The sequence below is a fragment of the Panthera uncia genome (assembly GCF_023721935.1).
Source record: "Panthera uncia isolate 11264 chromosome A3 unlocalized genomic scaffold, Puncia_PCG_1.0 HiC_scaffold_12, whole genome shotgun sequence".
NCBI lineage: Eukaryota > Metazoa > Chordata > Mammalia > Carnivora > Felidae > Panthera > Panthera uncia.
The window spans coordinates 16,086,656-16,100,805 of NW_026057579.1; the positions used below are offsets into that span (position 1 = coordinate 16,086,656).

The 14,150-nt window shown below is 48.2% G+C and overlaps 1 protein-coding gene across 2 annotated transcripts in view; it reads right to left on the bottom strand.

Moving 5' to 3' along the window:
- Positions 1 to 3,727: 3,727 nt before the first annotated feature.
- Positions 3,728 to 14,150, bottom strand: part of LBH (LBH regulator of WNT signaling pathway) — a 42,354-nt gene continuing 31,931 nt past the window's right edge. For both annotated transcript variants that reach the window (XM_049652356.1, XM_049652355.1), the window contains one exon: positions 3,728 to 6,368. In XM_049652356.1, coding sequence (XP_049508313.1) covers positions 6,180 to 6,368 — 189 coding nt within the window. In that variant the 3' untranslated portion in view covers positions 3,728 to 6,179. The remainder of the gene's footprint in view (positions 6,369 to 14,150) is intronic.

The following is a 14,150-nucleotide window of genomic DNA, read 5'->3' on the forward strand; positions in this document are numbered from 1 at the left end:
CCTTGTGATTAGATTGGGCTCACCTGGGTAATCCAGGGTCTCCCAAGCCAGTCAGCTGATTAGCAACCTCAGTTCCACCTACAGCCCTAATTGCCACTTTTCCACGGAACCTAGCATATTCACAGGTTCCTGAGATTGGGACGTGATCATCTTTATTCTGCCCACCACGTTTCACATTTTGAGTACTTACTACGTACCTGGTACGGTTCTAAGCATGTTACTTGTAAAAATGCATTTAAATCTTGCCATAACTCTAAGAAGTAGGTATCCATTTCATAGATGAGGAAAGTGAGGCACAGAGAGGGAAAGTAAATTGCCCAGGCTACACAGCTAGTAAGAGGCAGGGCTGAGGTACAGATTCAGGAGTCTGGTCTCAGAGCCCATTTTCTTAAGCTATAACCACCCTTTAGCCACTGAAGGACAGATGTACAAATCAAATGCTACTTAATTTAATCCTCATTTGGTGATCCAGGCGCCCTTATGGGATGTGATAGTGCCTCAGGTCAATTAATACTGACTGTACTTTGCCACTGGTTGAACAACTTTGGATGGGCTGACCAGTGGATTTCCAGGGGCTAAGATGTTTGACAAGTCTGCTTCCTTACCCAGTGGGCCTCTCACAATGGCCAATAGTGATTCTAAACTCTGCTCTGTGGTATCTGACCTCAGCTACTTCTCTTTCTCTCCACTTCAGCCATTGTAGCTTCACAGACATTCCTCAAACAAAACAAAACAAAACAAAACACCACAAAAACAACAACAACAACAACAACAACAAAAAACAAGTCAGTTTCTAACGCAGGGCCTTTGCACTTGCTAGCATCCCACCTGGAATCTCTTCCCAGTCTACACAAGACTCAACCATCACTTCAAACAGGTCTCTGACCAAGGATCAAAAAGGAGCCATGCATCAGGCCCACCTTGGTGGGTCTCCCCTCTCCTCTCCAATATTTTGGTGGAAAAAAGACATTAAAATTTTCTTCTTTTCCCTGCTTTCCCCCTTCATGGTGGTGAACAAAAGGGTCAGATTAAGGGAGTTATATTTGTAGGTAGGGAGGTGTCTTCACCTTGAGGTTCCCCTTGGCTCTGCTGTGTACAAATGGCCCAGAGCAAAAAGCAGGGGACAGAAGCCAGGGGCTAGTTTCTTAACTGCCAGCTCTTTAAGGGGAAGAGAGGAAAAAGTCTTGACTTACAGGGGACCTGCCGAGTACTCAGTCTTCATATCTCTGTGCAAGATGTACTAGAAAAGAACACTGTGGACACTGGATATTAAGAAATTGACCCAGAATTACATTTTTTTAAATGTTTATTTATTATATTTTGAGAGAGAGAGAGAGACAGAGTGTGAGCCAGGGAGGGGCAAAGAGAGAGAGAGACACAGAATCTGAAGCAGGCTCCAGGCTCTGAGCTGTCAGCACAGAGCCCGACACGGGGATCAAACCCACGAACTGTGAGATCATGACCTGAGCCGAAGTTGGACACTTAACCGATTGAGCCACCCAAGCACCCTGGCCCCGAATTACATATAGAGGGGCTGAGTAGGACTTGAACACAAGCCCACTTGAGTAACACAGGAAAGTTGCTCTTCCTTTAGGGAGAGAAGAGGTGAACTGGGATAAGGGGGGGACAATATTGGAAGCAATTGGCCAACCACAGGAAAAAAACCTTTTTTTTTTCTGAATGAGTAATTATTGTATTTAGAAACTCACAAGGAGACAATGGGAAACAGAAATGAAGCCTTTGTTTCTGTCCCTAGGGGATATTTGCATATGGATACGCAATTGTTTTAGCACCACTTGTAGAAAAGGCTCCCTTCTCCACTGAGCTGTCTCAGCACCTTTGTCAAAAATTAATCGACTATACTTGTGTCTGTTTCTGGACTCCCTAGTCTGTTCTATGGATCTATTTGTCTATCTTGATGCTAATACTACACTGTTTTGATTACTGTAGCTTTGTAGTAAGGTTTGAAGTTGAGATTTGGATCATCTAACTTGCTTCTTTTTCAAAGTTGTTTTGGCTTTGCATTTCCATATGAATTTCAGAATTCAGATTGTGGATTTCTGCAAATAAAGCTTGCTGTATTTTGACTGAGTTGAATTTATAGAACAATTTGGAGACAACTGCCGTCTTAACATAGAATCCTCAGATCCATGGAACATGGTATATACCTCTCTGTCGATGGAGGTCTAATTTAATCTTTCTCAGCAATGTTTTGTAGTTTTCTTTGAACAGCTTTTGCACATCTTTTGTCAAATGTATTCCTATACTTTATATTTTTTATGCTAATGTAAGTGTACTTTAAATTTCAATTTCTAATTGTTCATTGCTAGTATCCTGAAGTATAGTTGAGTTTTGTAAATTGATCTTAGATCCTGCAAGCATGATGAACTCACACGTCAGTTCTAATAGGTTTCTTTTGGGGGGGGGGGCGTAGATTTAATAAGATTTTTCTATGTAAATGATGTTATCTGTGAATTAAACCATTTTATGAGGGACTACCTTCAAGGAGGCTGTGTTCTAATACATTGCATCTCAGGCTATTAGAAGGAAATAGAGGGACAATCCGGGATGAAGATGATAGAGGGCTGCAAGTTATTCTCAGGACAGCAGATGCACAAATCTCATGGTTTTATTTAGGCTAGTGCTAAAATGGATCCATAGTCTATCAATGCTGGCGGACACTCTCAGCATAGATCACTTGATTATCTATAGTCCCCATGGTTATGAGCCCAGTTGTGGGCCGAGTGAAGGCAAAAATATCCAGCTTTATGTTGGAAAAGTGTCAGAAAACCCTTCCCACAAAGCGCCACCTCCCCTCACTGCCACCTCCATGAATCCTCCTTCCTGATCTCTGAGCCTTCCATCCTGTCCCCTCCAACCCCATCTCCAAAGAGCCAGACTGTGTAAAAATGTAAATGATACCATTCTTTGCCCTGTACAGAGAAGAAAATCCAACCTCTTTCCCCAGGTGTCAACAGCCTTCCTGGCACTATTTCCCTGCTCCCACTAGTTAAGCTCATTCCCAGCCTTCTCTCTGATGGAAGCACTCTCTCCGTGCACCTCACCCCCTTCTTCAGGTGTCCATCTTGGCCCTCCCAACAGATACTCTCAGGGCATCCTGTTTTCCCGCCCTTGAACTCACCACACTTATCATTTTACACTAAAGCAGGGCAGTGAGGGCTGAGAATGCTGCCCTTGTGTTTACTCCAATCTCTTAACGATGCTTGTCAATCATAGGCACTCGATGCATGTTTTGAATGACTACCAGAGCTTTTAGTGGCATATATGTCCATCCTTCACCCCCAGTCTTTGTGGATGACCTTACAAGGTACCCTGGGTGTTTCTCTTTCCTTAGAAAGGTGGCATAAAACTGAGGCTGTGCGTTAAAAGCTCCCCATGATTCTAAGCAAAACGAATGCTCAGACCTTGTCCTAGCCACTGAAATCCAAGTCTCTGGGGGTAGAACCCAGGTAGTTGTGCTTTTAAAAAGCTTTCCTGGTGATTCTGATGTGCATCCAAAGTTGAGGACCATGGGCACAGAAGGAAAGGCTGCTTTCATTCAGCCAGGTGACAAGAACCATGGGTGGGTTCACCCCGGAAGGGCCAGTGGGCAAGATACGGAAGGGACCCCAGTGGAGCTCCTCTGAACTCAGCCTCTAACAAGAGTTGCATGCTGGTGCCATGCTCTGCCCGTTCAAATGGAAGAAAGAAGGAAACCAGACCAGAGTGGAAAGCATTTTCAAACTTTATTTACAACTGTCACAGTGACAAAAAGTAGTTTGGAAAAAAAAAAAATGCTAGTTTCTCCCTGAGCCTCAAAAAAGAACAGATAGAAGTTACAGGAGGTTCATCTTACAACAGGCATTTTTACTGAAATACTAGGGTTTTTTTTTTTAATACGATCAGTTAGAAATACACACAAGTTACTTAACAACAACAACAAAAAAAAACAAAAAACAAAAAACAAAACAACAGGAGGCCAGATAGGAGCTCAGCCACTTGTCTAAGAGTGGCTGGGTCCCTGCAACAGGCTCGCTGCGGCAGGCCCTGACTTTAGTTGTCAGCCCCTGGCCTGCTCAGACTCCAAATGGTCGTACAAAGGCATCTAGCGACCAGCAAAATAATAAGACACCCCCATAAACACACATATACACAAAGTAGATTTGTTATGCAGTTTACAAGCACGTTCCTAGCACACGGCAAGACCAGGACAGATGAGAGAAAGGAGCAGTTGAAAGGGACACAGAAACACAGGATTTTAAAAGGCAAGGCCCCATCCACAAAGGGAGGCAGGTGCGGGATGAGGGAGGGAGGACTCTCTGCAGCCAGAACAGGACCAGTGGGAGCATGAGGGATGCCCTGGCAGTGCGGGCTGCAGGCCTTGCCCATTCCCGAGGAGCTGGAAGAAGTTATTGCCATCGGTGTGTGTGACACAAGCAGACAACACAGGGGGCAGGGTGCGGGGGGCGGGGGCTGGGGGCTGGGCGTGGGCTTCCCAGAACCAAATCCTGCTGAGGTGTTAACTGTGCACCCTCATCCCCCTGCACCCGCTCCCCGGAACCACGCTAGCCTTGAGGTATTAAATACAGCTCTATATACAAGTCCCAAACTGCGGTCCACCCAGACCCACTGGAGAGCTGCAGGGTGCCTCTGCTGGCCCAGTTCGGCCTCCAGGAGGATTTCGAGCTCACCTCTTGGCTGCACACTCATGCTGTGAGCTACAGGAGGTTTGAAGAGTGTGCCCTGCAGCCTGCTGCTCCAGATGGTTCTTAACCATAAGAAGCTCTAAGTCCAAGGCTAGCTTTCTCGCACAACTGTGCCCTTGCAGGGGACAGGGGAGAGGTGGGAGGGATGAGGGCCAATGCTTAGTGCTCCCTCATCATCATCACCGTGCCATCCACCCACCGGCATCTGGAACATCACGAGGACAAGCCAGGGATCTCATGACACCTTCAGTTTCAAACTGCTGCAAGAGAGCCCTGTTACCCACCCCCATCAGCTAAGTCTCAGATTTGGAATCTCCATTCAAGTTCATCTCCCCAACAGGAAACAGAAGGAGCCTCTCCTGCTCTCCACTCGCTCCCACCAAAAAAAAAACAAAAAAAACAAAAAAAAAAAACAGGGCAGGAGCCCACATGGGAGTGGGTACCTCTGCTGGTCAGGCTGGCTGAGATTGGGAACCACCTCTGCCTGACTGCTATGCCCAGGGGCTGGGGAGGGGTGGGTGTCAAGGAGAAGGAGGGCCGGCCTGGTCCCGCAGCTCTGTGCCTCTCTCAGAACGGAGCAGGCCTGGGGGAGCAGGGGGCAGGGACCTTCGCATCCAAGAGTCCACCCCGGTCCTTCCACAAGGGTGGGACGTGCTCCCTCTAGTCCCAAAGGGCTGGGCCGGCAGGGGGGAGGGGCGTGCGCAAAAGGGAAAAGCTCAAGAGCGCTGCCTCTTAAGAAACTTCCAGATTACAGCGGGTATGTGAGCCGGCCATGCCACGGCTGGAGCGAGGGTGGAGGAGGAGCCGGGAGTCCTTCCTGCCCACGCCTCACCTCCGGCTGGCTTTGCAGGCAGCCGGTTTCTACTGCTTTTCTTTTCTGCCTCCCGTTAACAGACCAACACAACCAAAATAAAAGCAAAGGCTGGTGGTGGGCAGAACTGGACAGAGAGAGAGAGAGAGATGAACACGTTGTTTTCTGATGCCCCAGCGCTGCTGGCAGGGAAATTCCTGGCTGCACTCCTCTGCTGGATGCTTTCTTTCAAACGTGTATTTTCTCTTCCTCTCCTGTTTGTTCTCTTACCCCAAATGTTCCTCGCTCACGGTGCACATACCCTATCCCTCCCCCCACCCCCGGAGCGCACTGGAATCCCACTGCTGCCTCTAACCTGCTCCGGGTTCAGATACTGATCTCAAAGATGCACCACTTCCCCGCACCCCACCCCCCACCCCTGCTCTACGCAGCTTCCTTTCTCAGAAGGCCTTGCAAATTGTCGCAGAGGGCTCCACTGCCCAGCATCTCAAAAAAAGAAAAGGAAAGAAAAGAAAACCAACTCAGTGATTTGCAGGTGCAAAACGGAAGCCATCATTTGACATTTTCAGAACTGCTGTGGCTCACTCCCTTCTTCCATGGGAAAGAACACAGTTCAGGGACAGATGCCGTCTGGTATGGCCCCCAGGGAGGCGGCGGGGACTCTATTGCTCCTTGTTGTCTTTCTCTGTGTCTTCACAGTTGTCCTGCTCATCCTCCTGGACCACGAACTCCTCGGGGGGCCACCGGAGCTCCCCGCTCTCCACCTCGCCCTCCGTGGGCTCTACCACAATGGAGGGCAGGCGGTCCTTCACTTTGCAGGAGCGGTCAAAGTCCGACGGGTCGGGGAAGATCTGGAAAAAAAACAGAGCAGGTGTCGGGTCACACACAGTACCGGAAAAGAGAAATCCTTTTCCTTCATTTCACATACACGTGCAGAACGGAGCCCCTCCGGAGGGCCCGCCACCGTGCCAGGCTCTCAGGATCCCGGAAGGCGGGAGTCAGGGAGAGGCTTCTGGGGCCAACACAGAAAATTGTGTCTCAGCAGACATTAATCCTGAAGCTGCAAGTTTTCAGGGCAGTGCCACCAAATTTGTGGTGCCACTCTGTTCGTGCCTTTTCTTGTCTTTTATTTCCAGATAAAATAATTCAAAATCATGTCACCCAGAGTAAGCCACACCTGTCTGCAGCCAGCATATTACCCCTGCAGTCTAAAGCATGTCACAGGTACCTTGACAGTGAATTCCTCCCAGAGTAATGATCAGCACCTAGTAGAAGCCAGCTCCCAGGTGCTTTACATATATAGTTTGGAACTAATACAGTTGTGCTGGAAAAATAGGTGTTTCTGATACTACCTTAAAGAATCTCAGGTTTGAAGAAGGAGGCTGCCCCAACCATACAGCCTGGAAATGAGTGGTTGTGGAATGGGATTCCAGCCCAGGTCCATCTGACCCACGTGCCCAGGCCCCCAGAACACCCTGCCCCTCAAACAGATGAGTCCTGATCTCTCTGCAACTATAAAGTCAGGGCCAAATCAGGGTTGAGGGCATGACAGGTCCCAGTCACAGGCAAGCCAGGAAGAATTCTGTTCTCACTGTTTTCACCTGTGAGTAACTCCTAGCTCCTTGATGGTTCTACACCTGGAAGAGTCTTTTCAGAGTCCCGCCAATGAGGCTTCTTTTTTAAATGCCTATTGTGTGTCCTGCCTAGAGCTGGGAGAAATCCCAACCCAGGGGATAAAAACGAGGGCCACGAGGGGCTCTGCGGATTCCCTCTGTACTTACTGCCCTATGACTACAGCTGACCCAATTCTCTGCCCAGCAGCTTAAGTACTTAATCTGATGGGCTGCTGGTCCCTTGCCATCCACAGCCTTCGGTGACACACCCGAGAGCGGGAGAGAGGCGCCTCCGTCTGGGACACTGAGGCTTACAGAACACCGATGTTGAGAGCCATGTGGTGCCTTCAGAGCCACCTCTTCCAGCCTCTTCATTTGGTAGATGAGGAAACCAAGGCTCAGAGGGGCCCGGAGACTTGCTCAAGGTCACACACCTTGTTAATGGCAAGAGAAAGGAAAGCAAAATCGGAGTGGATGGAGACACACATTTGAAGAGAGCCTGGAGATTGCCCAAGCCGGGCGCAGATCAAGATAGGCCCAGGTCCTCTCTTTTCAGGAGGTAGCAGAAATGCTCTCCTACAAACTCAAGGCCTTCCCAGCTTTTGTGATGCCCAATCTTATAGCACCCCAGCCCTGAGCACTGCCGTCTCAGTCACAGACCATGTCGCAGGCCACGTCATAGGCCACGTGGGGCTTCCGAGAATCACGGGCCTCAACAAAACCTCCCCAATCCCTGCAGACAAGTGATTATTAACCATTTATCCAATAAAGCCCTATTGCTGGGGATTAAGCCTTAAGCCAGCTGCACAACCAGGCATCATTAAAGACTTAACAGGCTCATAAAAAGTATCGTAATGGCAGCCAGGAGGAAAACAAGCCAGAGGCGGGGTTAGACTAGTTGGGGCGAAAGGAGGCATGGGGACAGTGGACCCACGCTCTAGGTTTTCTCTCCCTGATGGGGCCAGCCCTGCAGTTCTGCCCTTGGGCTGTGCTGTGCACACAGACCTGATGTGCTGAGCAGGGAGAGGGTCGAGGGGCCCAGTTGGGCCCCTCCTCACTTCTCATATGGAGCTGGAGTCTGTCCATGGGGGTGAAGCACAGGTGCCTTCTGTGAATGACCTTTGGGACTGAGCAAGGGGAAGCCTGGCGAGTGGAATGCACGCCACAGTTTTCAAAGCTCTTTCAGACATCCCCTCATGGAGGTGCAGAGAGACCCTGGGCTCTGTGGGACCCATGGAACGGCTAGGATTCAAACTGAGATCTGCTGTTTTCAGTGCCTGTGCCTTTTGAAAAGTGAACGGATGCCCGTTTCACACATAGAAAACTGACCAGGGAGAGTGGGCAAGACTCCGGGCCTTAACCACCCATTCAGCTGCTAGACACTCCAGCTTAGGAGCAAGGATGACCTCTGGGCAGCTAGGTCTAGAAGATGAGCTTCCCAGTCTGGACAGTTGGTCTAAATCTTCAGGACCTGAGACAGAGCTATGACATATCAAAAGGAGATGGCCGCCGGGCTCAGCATGGACCTGGGCCCCTGCCTCTTCCCTCCGACCTCAAGCCCAGGGCTGGGCCTACCTGTGACATCCCAGCAACTGGATTCTAATTATGATCACCCGAGCCAAGTAAGAGCAAAAGGGACAAGACATAGCAAGGCCAGCTGAAGGAGGAGGAGGACAGTGAGAATGGAGAGCATGTCATTTTGTTTCAGGATGGGAATAGGTCTTTAAAATTAGGGTGGGGGGGAATGTTAAAATGATGATGATGGTAATAGAAGATAAGCCAGGCACATTTGGTGGGCAGAATCTCATCCTTTACAATAATCCTATGAAGTATATAGTGATCCCTATTTTATAGATGAGGAAACTGAAGCCCAGAGAAGGCAAGGGACTTACTCAAGGCCACACAGCTAGGAAGTGGCTGAATGGGGACCTGAACTCAGACCTGTAGAACCTCAAATTTGATAACACATTGTGTAAAGCCACAGACTGCAGATTCTCTCTACGTCCATGACATTACTTCTATAACCCCAATCGGGTTATAGACTGCTGGTGACTCAGTTTCTCCTTTTGAGAAGCGAAGCGACCTTCACGTCTCACTAGATGTGTACAACTTCTTGGCAAACACACAGATGATAAAATGCTTTGAGGACATATGCTGAATTCAAACTGGAATGTCCTCTTTGGAGTCGTTTCAACAAGACTACAGTAAGTATTCAATCTCCAAGCAAGAGGCGGCAATACTCACATGGTAATTAAAATAACTCCAAACAATGCCTTTCATACCAGGAGCTGCACAATTAAGTCTTTTAAGTCCTTGGGGGAAGTCTGAGCACTGAACTTCTGATACTGTTCAGATGCCAGAGAACTTTGCTCCCTGAATGGCTCAAAGGAGGTGCCATTAAAATTTTTTTTTTCCTTTACAAAGCCTGTTAATTGCATTAAAAAAATCACTATAATAATCATACCTTTCCATCAAAGGTTTTATTTTATTATCAAATAATGCCAATTTATGCCTCTGAAAATTGTAGCTGTCTCCAAAGACAAACATGAGCCCAGACCAGTTTCTCATTTCCTCGCATGCAGACAGAAAGCCTTGCAAAGTGTTGCTGAGCATTTTGCCAGCACAATCTTATCTCCGACAGCTGCTTAAGAGGCTGACCCTAAGGAGGTCGAGATTTTTCCACTAAGTCATGCTTTTTAATCATCTAGGCAGCAGAAAAATGAGAGGTTGCAACTGCAATTTGACGGGGTAGGGAAGGCAGTGGAAAAAAGGACTAAAGTCAGACTTGCCAAGCACATGACAGGTAAGGCCGGGGCGGCAGGCCAGCCTGGCATGCTGTTTGCCTGCAGGAACTGGCAGGGAATAAAGAATGGCCCCTGTTCCAAAAAGAAACTGCTTCTGGTTCAACCTCTTACCCCAATGTGTCCCTTGTCTCTGGACTAGGGAAGGGGGAAAAAAAAAATCCTTTTCTCTTCTCTCTGCAGCAAAGACTCATCTTCAAGAGGTCCAGAAAGGAAGATGGGAGGCTCTGAGAAGCCTTTCCCACCATAACCCCCCTGCATAGGGCAGGGCAGATCTAGAAGTATCCATCCCCAGCTGTGAGTCTCTCAGCCCTGTCCCTCCCTCCCTCTGCCGACATTGGATTCCACATCCAGCTATCCCACTGTCACGCTTGGCTGCCGGAGCTGATGGCTTGGATGAAACTAACAGACACTAAGTTCCTTCCTTTGCAAATGGAGTGAAGTATTGAAGTGCACACACAGCATCCTGGCCGGATCCTGTGTGTCCCACGGTGTGGGAAACAGCAGGCGTTCAAACTTGGCACGAGTGAATTTTATAGAGGACACTTCTCCAGGTGGCCTCTAATCCCAACAAGCCCTGACATTTTGGGAACTCAAATGGGTTCACTTGAAAGGTCAAGGGAGCTTTAGAACCCTCTACGAGGAAGAAATGGTCTGTGAGATGTAGTTTGGGTGCCAATATACTGGAATTTCTGGCTGTATGGATGAGAGCTGTCCATTAGGACTTTCTTTGATAATGGAAATGTTCTGTCTCTGTACTAACAGTAGCCAGTAGCCACATTGGCTATTGAGCACTTGAGATGAGGCTAAATTGTTAAATTTTCTTTAACTTTTATCAATATAGACTTATCTATGTAAATATAAATTTAAATTTAAATAGCTGCATGTGGCTAGTGGCTACTGCACTGGGCAACGCAAACATAAATAGTTAAATACGAGGACCAGGAAAACAGGCTGGTCCAGGAAAACTGTCAGGATGTTTGGTTGATGGACCAACATGGGCAGCCTCACAGCAGAGTAGTCTGGGGTTGGGGGTGAGGAATTAGAAGGCTTTTCGCCTGAATGTAAGAATTGCTGGTCAGTCAGCTCCCATTTCACCCATGGAGGGGAACTGAGAGGTAATATCAAATCTCCAAAGGCCTGAAATTTGGGGGCCTAGCTATCAACTGTCTGCCTCTAAGCCAGGTGACCTAAACCTGGCTGCCTCTGCAGTGGGGAGAGAAGAGAGATGTCTGGCACCTGGGATGGAAAATGTGAGCAATTCTGGTGGGAACAGCCCCTCCCCTGAGTGCATGCGTCCCTCAGCCGTCATTCCTGACAAACGACTCACAAGAGCTGGCCACAAAGAGGGTGGAGGGCTCGGCAAAGAGCTGAGAGATCCTAACAGGGAAAGCGGACACCAGCCAATGCAGGAGATGAAAGGTGGCTAAATGGATACAAAGGGCTAATTACCAGCTCTGCAAGCTGAGACCTCAGGGGCCTGGGCATCCTGCTTCTCTGTGCTGGGCTGTCACAGAGGGATGGGGTGGGGTGGAGAGGGGAGGGAGGGCAGAGGCCCTGAGGTGAATAACCTGGCAGTCCCTGAGGCGCTGGGAGGGATCTGCCTCCGAACACAAAACCAGTGAGCCTCTCCCCTCTCGGGTTCCAGAGCGGGGATAATCAACCTCAAACCTGCAATGGAAAATCGCCATTCCCACAGGTGGTAGGCCAGGAGTCTGTAAGACTTGACTTTTACTTTGTCACCCATTTCTTATTACTTCTGTGACCTTGCTCAAGTCATTTTAACTTCTCTGAGCTTCAGTTGCCAGAGTAAAATGAGGAAGGAATTTCTGCTTTATAGTATCATTGGCATGATTACATGCAGCTCCATGTTGAGTACCAGCATGGTACCCGAGGGGCTCAAAGCTGTGGTGGCCGATTCCCGAACTCTTCTCTTCATCTATAGATGGGGATTAATGTTCATTCCCATCTTATAGTGCTTTGGAGAGAATCAAATACCGGTATGTGTGAACATGTTCTGTAAACTTGGAATTCCTAATAATGGTTCTTATTAGGTAAAACTGCGGTCCCCAAGGAGCGCTTAGAGTGAGGGACTGAAAAGTCAATAGTCCCAATTGCTTGGGACGGGCACAAGTGAGCAGAACTCCTGGGTGTGCACTCACAATTCTAGGCCAGGTTCTATGGAGAAAGGATTTTGACTTTATCACTTCCCTCCCAATGCTTCCCAGGGTTTGGGTTGGGCCAGCTGGAACAAAAGCCACTGCCTTGGTCCAGGACCTAGTCTAGTCTTCAGTGGATTCCCTGTAGCTAGTGATCTTCCCATCATGCACCACCCCACCCCCACAGACCTTTCTAGGGGCCTGCTGCCTCTCAGCTTCCCTAAGTCCGGGTTTCTTCTTTTTCTTGGAGAAAAACAATGGATTGGCCTTGTGTGTTTATTCCTTCCTAGGAGGGGCTGGTTTATAACAATGGGCAGATCTCTACCAGCATCCTGCTCTGCCAAGGGCTGAACGAATGAGCAGCAGCTAATCCAAACGAAAAGTCACCCTGCTTTTTGACCCCTAACAATATCCAAAGGCAAAAATATATATGTTCTTTGAAACATTTGCCTCTTGCTATTGTACCACCACCACCGCCGCCATCATCATCATCATCGTTATTTGCATTTTAATGACTTTTCAAAGTGAAACGTGGCTGGTAAGAACAGAAAGAATTATAGCAAAGGGACAGAGTGGTTCCTAACTAGATTCAGGGAGGAAGAACTGTCTCATCTCCATTGGGATGCTAGTCACCTCCTTCTCTCCATCCATGACACTTTCACTATGCTCAAATCCCCCTGGCCTGGGACTACAGAATATCCACCTCACCCTCTCCTACCCTTCTCTGGTGTCTCTAATCCTATGGGAGACTTGAGGAGAGATTTAAGGCTTTGTAACAACTGTTGGATCTCCTTCCTTTGGATTAAAGATGCGTAAGCCTCCAGCCCCGAAACTTAAAAGAAAAGGAAATCCTCTAGATAAACACCATCCTTCATAAACATCTCTCAAACACACACCCATCCTGCAGGTCAAGAGTTCCAAATTCCAATTAATTAGCACTAATTGCTGCTGATAACTCCGGGCCCAGTGAGTTGACAGGGCTTTTGGAATGTTAAAGAACACTTCTCTCAAAGTTCTTCAGGGCAGTGAGAAAGAGACTGCAGTTATCTGGCATAGATGATTTCAAATCCCCACATCCTACCATCCTAAGGACTATATTAGCATTGCCCTTTAGAAAGAAGACTTGCCTCCTGGTCACCTCTGGGCCTCTAGGGATGACAGATAGCTTTTTTTCATCCCTCTCCATTGGTACAGCCAAATGTCCCAGAGCCACACCTACTCTCTCTCAAAAAGCCTAGACTGAGGCGGCCAACCATTCCTTCATTTTCCATTTTGGAGACAAAAGTCTTGAATATTTGGCCTAGTCCCACAGCCATCCCACCCTTGTGTGGAGTCCCCTTCCGAACCCCTACCACACATGGCTCCCAAAGACATCCCTGCATGGAAACAAGTCTCTCAAGTTTCTGAGGATTCCCTTACAGCCCTGCCCCATGGCTTTAGCTCGGCCGTCATGCAAAACCACCACCTCTGTGGCACACTACCAGATCATTTGGCTTTTGGCTTCACAGTGTCTCCTGATTCTTACACCCCTGCTCTAGGCATCATCCTAGGCTTTTCTTCAGACAGCTTCCCGGCTTCTCCTGTCCATCAGAGGAGGAGGATTCCCCAACCTACAGCTGCACTTCCACTTTCCCACCTTCTGTGAAACATCTCCATTTGGATGACACCCATCATCTCCAACTCAACTTGTCCCAAAGTGGGGTCATCAGCTAATATACCTATCTTTCTTTGAGTTAAAAACATTATTTTTTCTTCCCAAATAGGAAGTGTTGCTTGATAGCAGGTCCTATAAAAGACCTGCTGGAGATTTTAGTTGGTCAGAGCTGCAGTATTGATGCCACAACATGGATACAAACAGGGCTGTATTCCTAGAGGCTGTCTACACTAACAGGGAGGCGATGGCCCTGCTGTCCTCTGATCAGACATATTCTTTGTTTAATCTAGAGCAGCCATTCTCAAAGCTCATATCCCAAGGTCTTTTCATGGAAGGAGTGTACATGGGGTTAAAGTATTTTCTTAATACAAAGATGTTATTTCCTTTCTCTCTGTGTTGACACCTG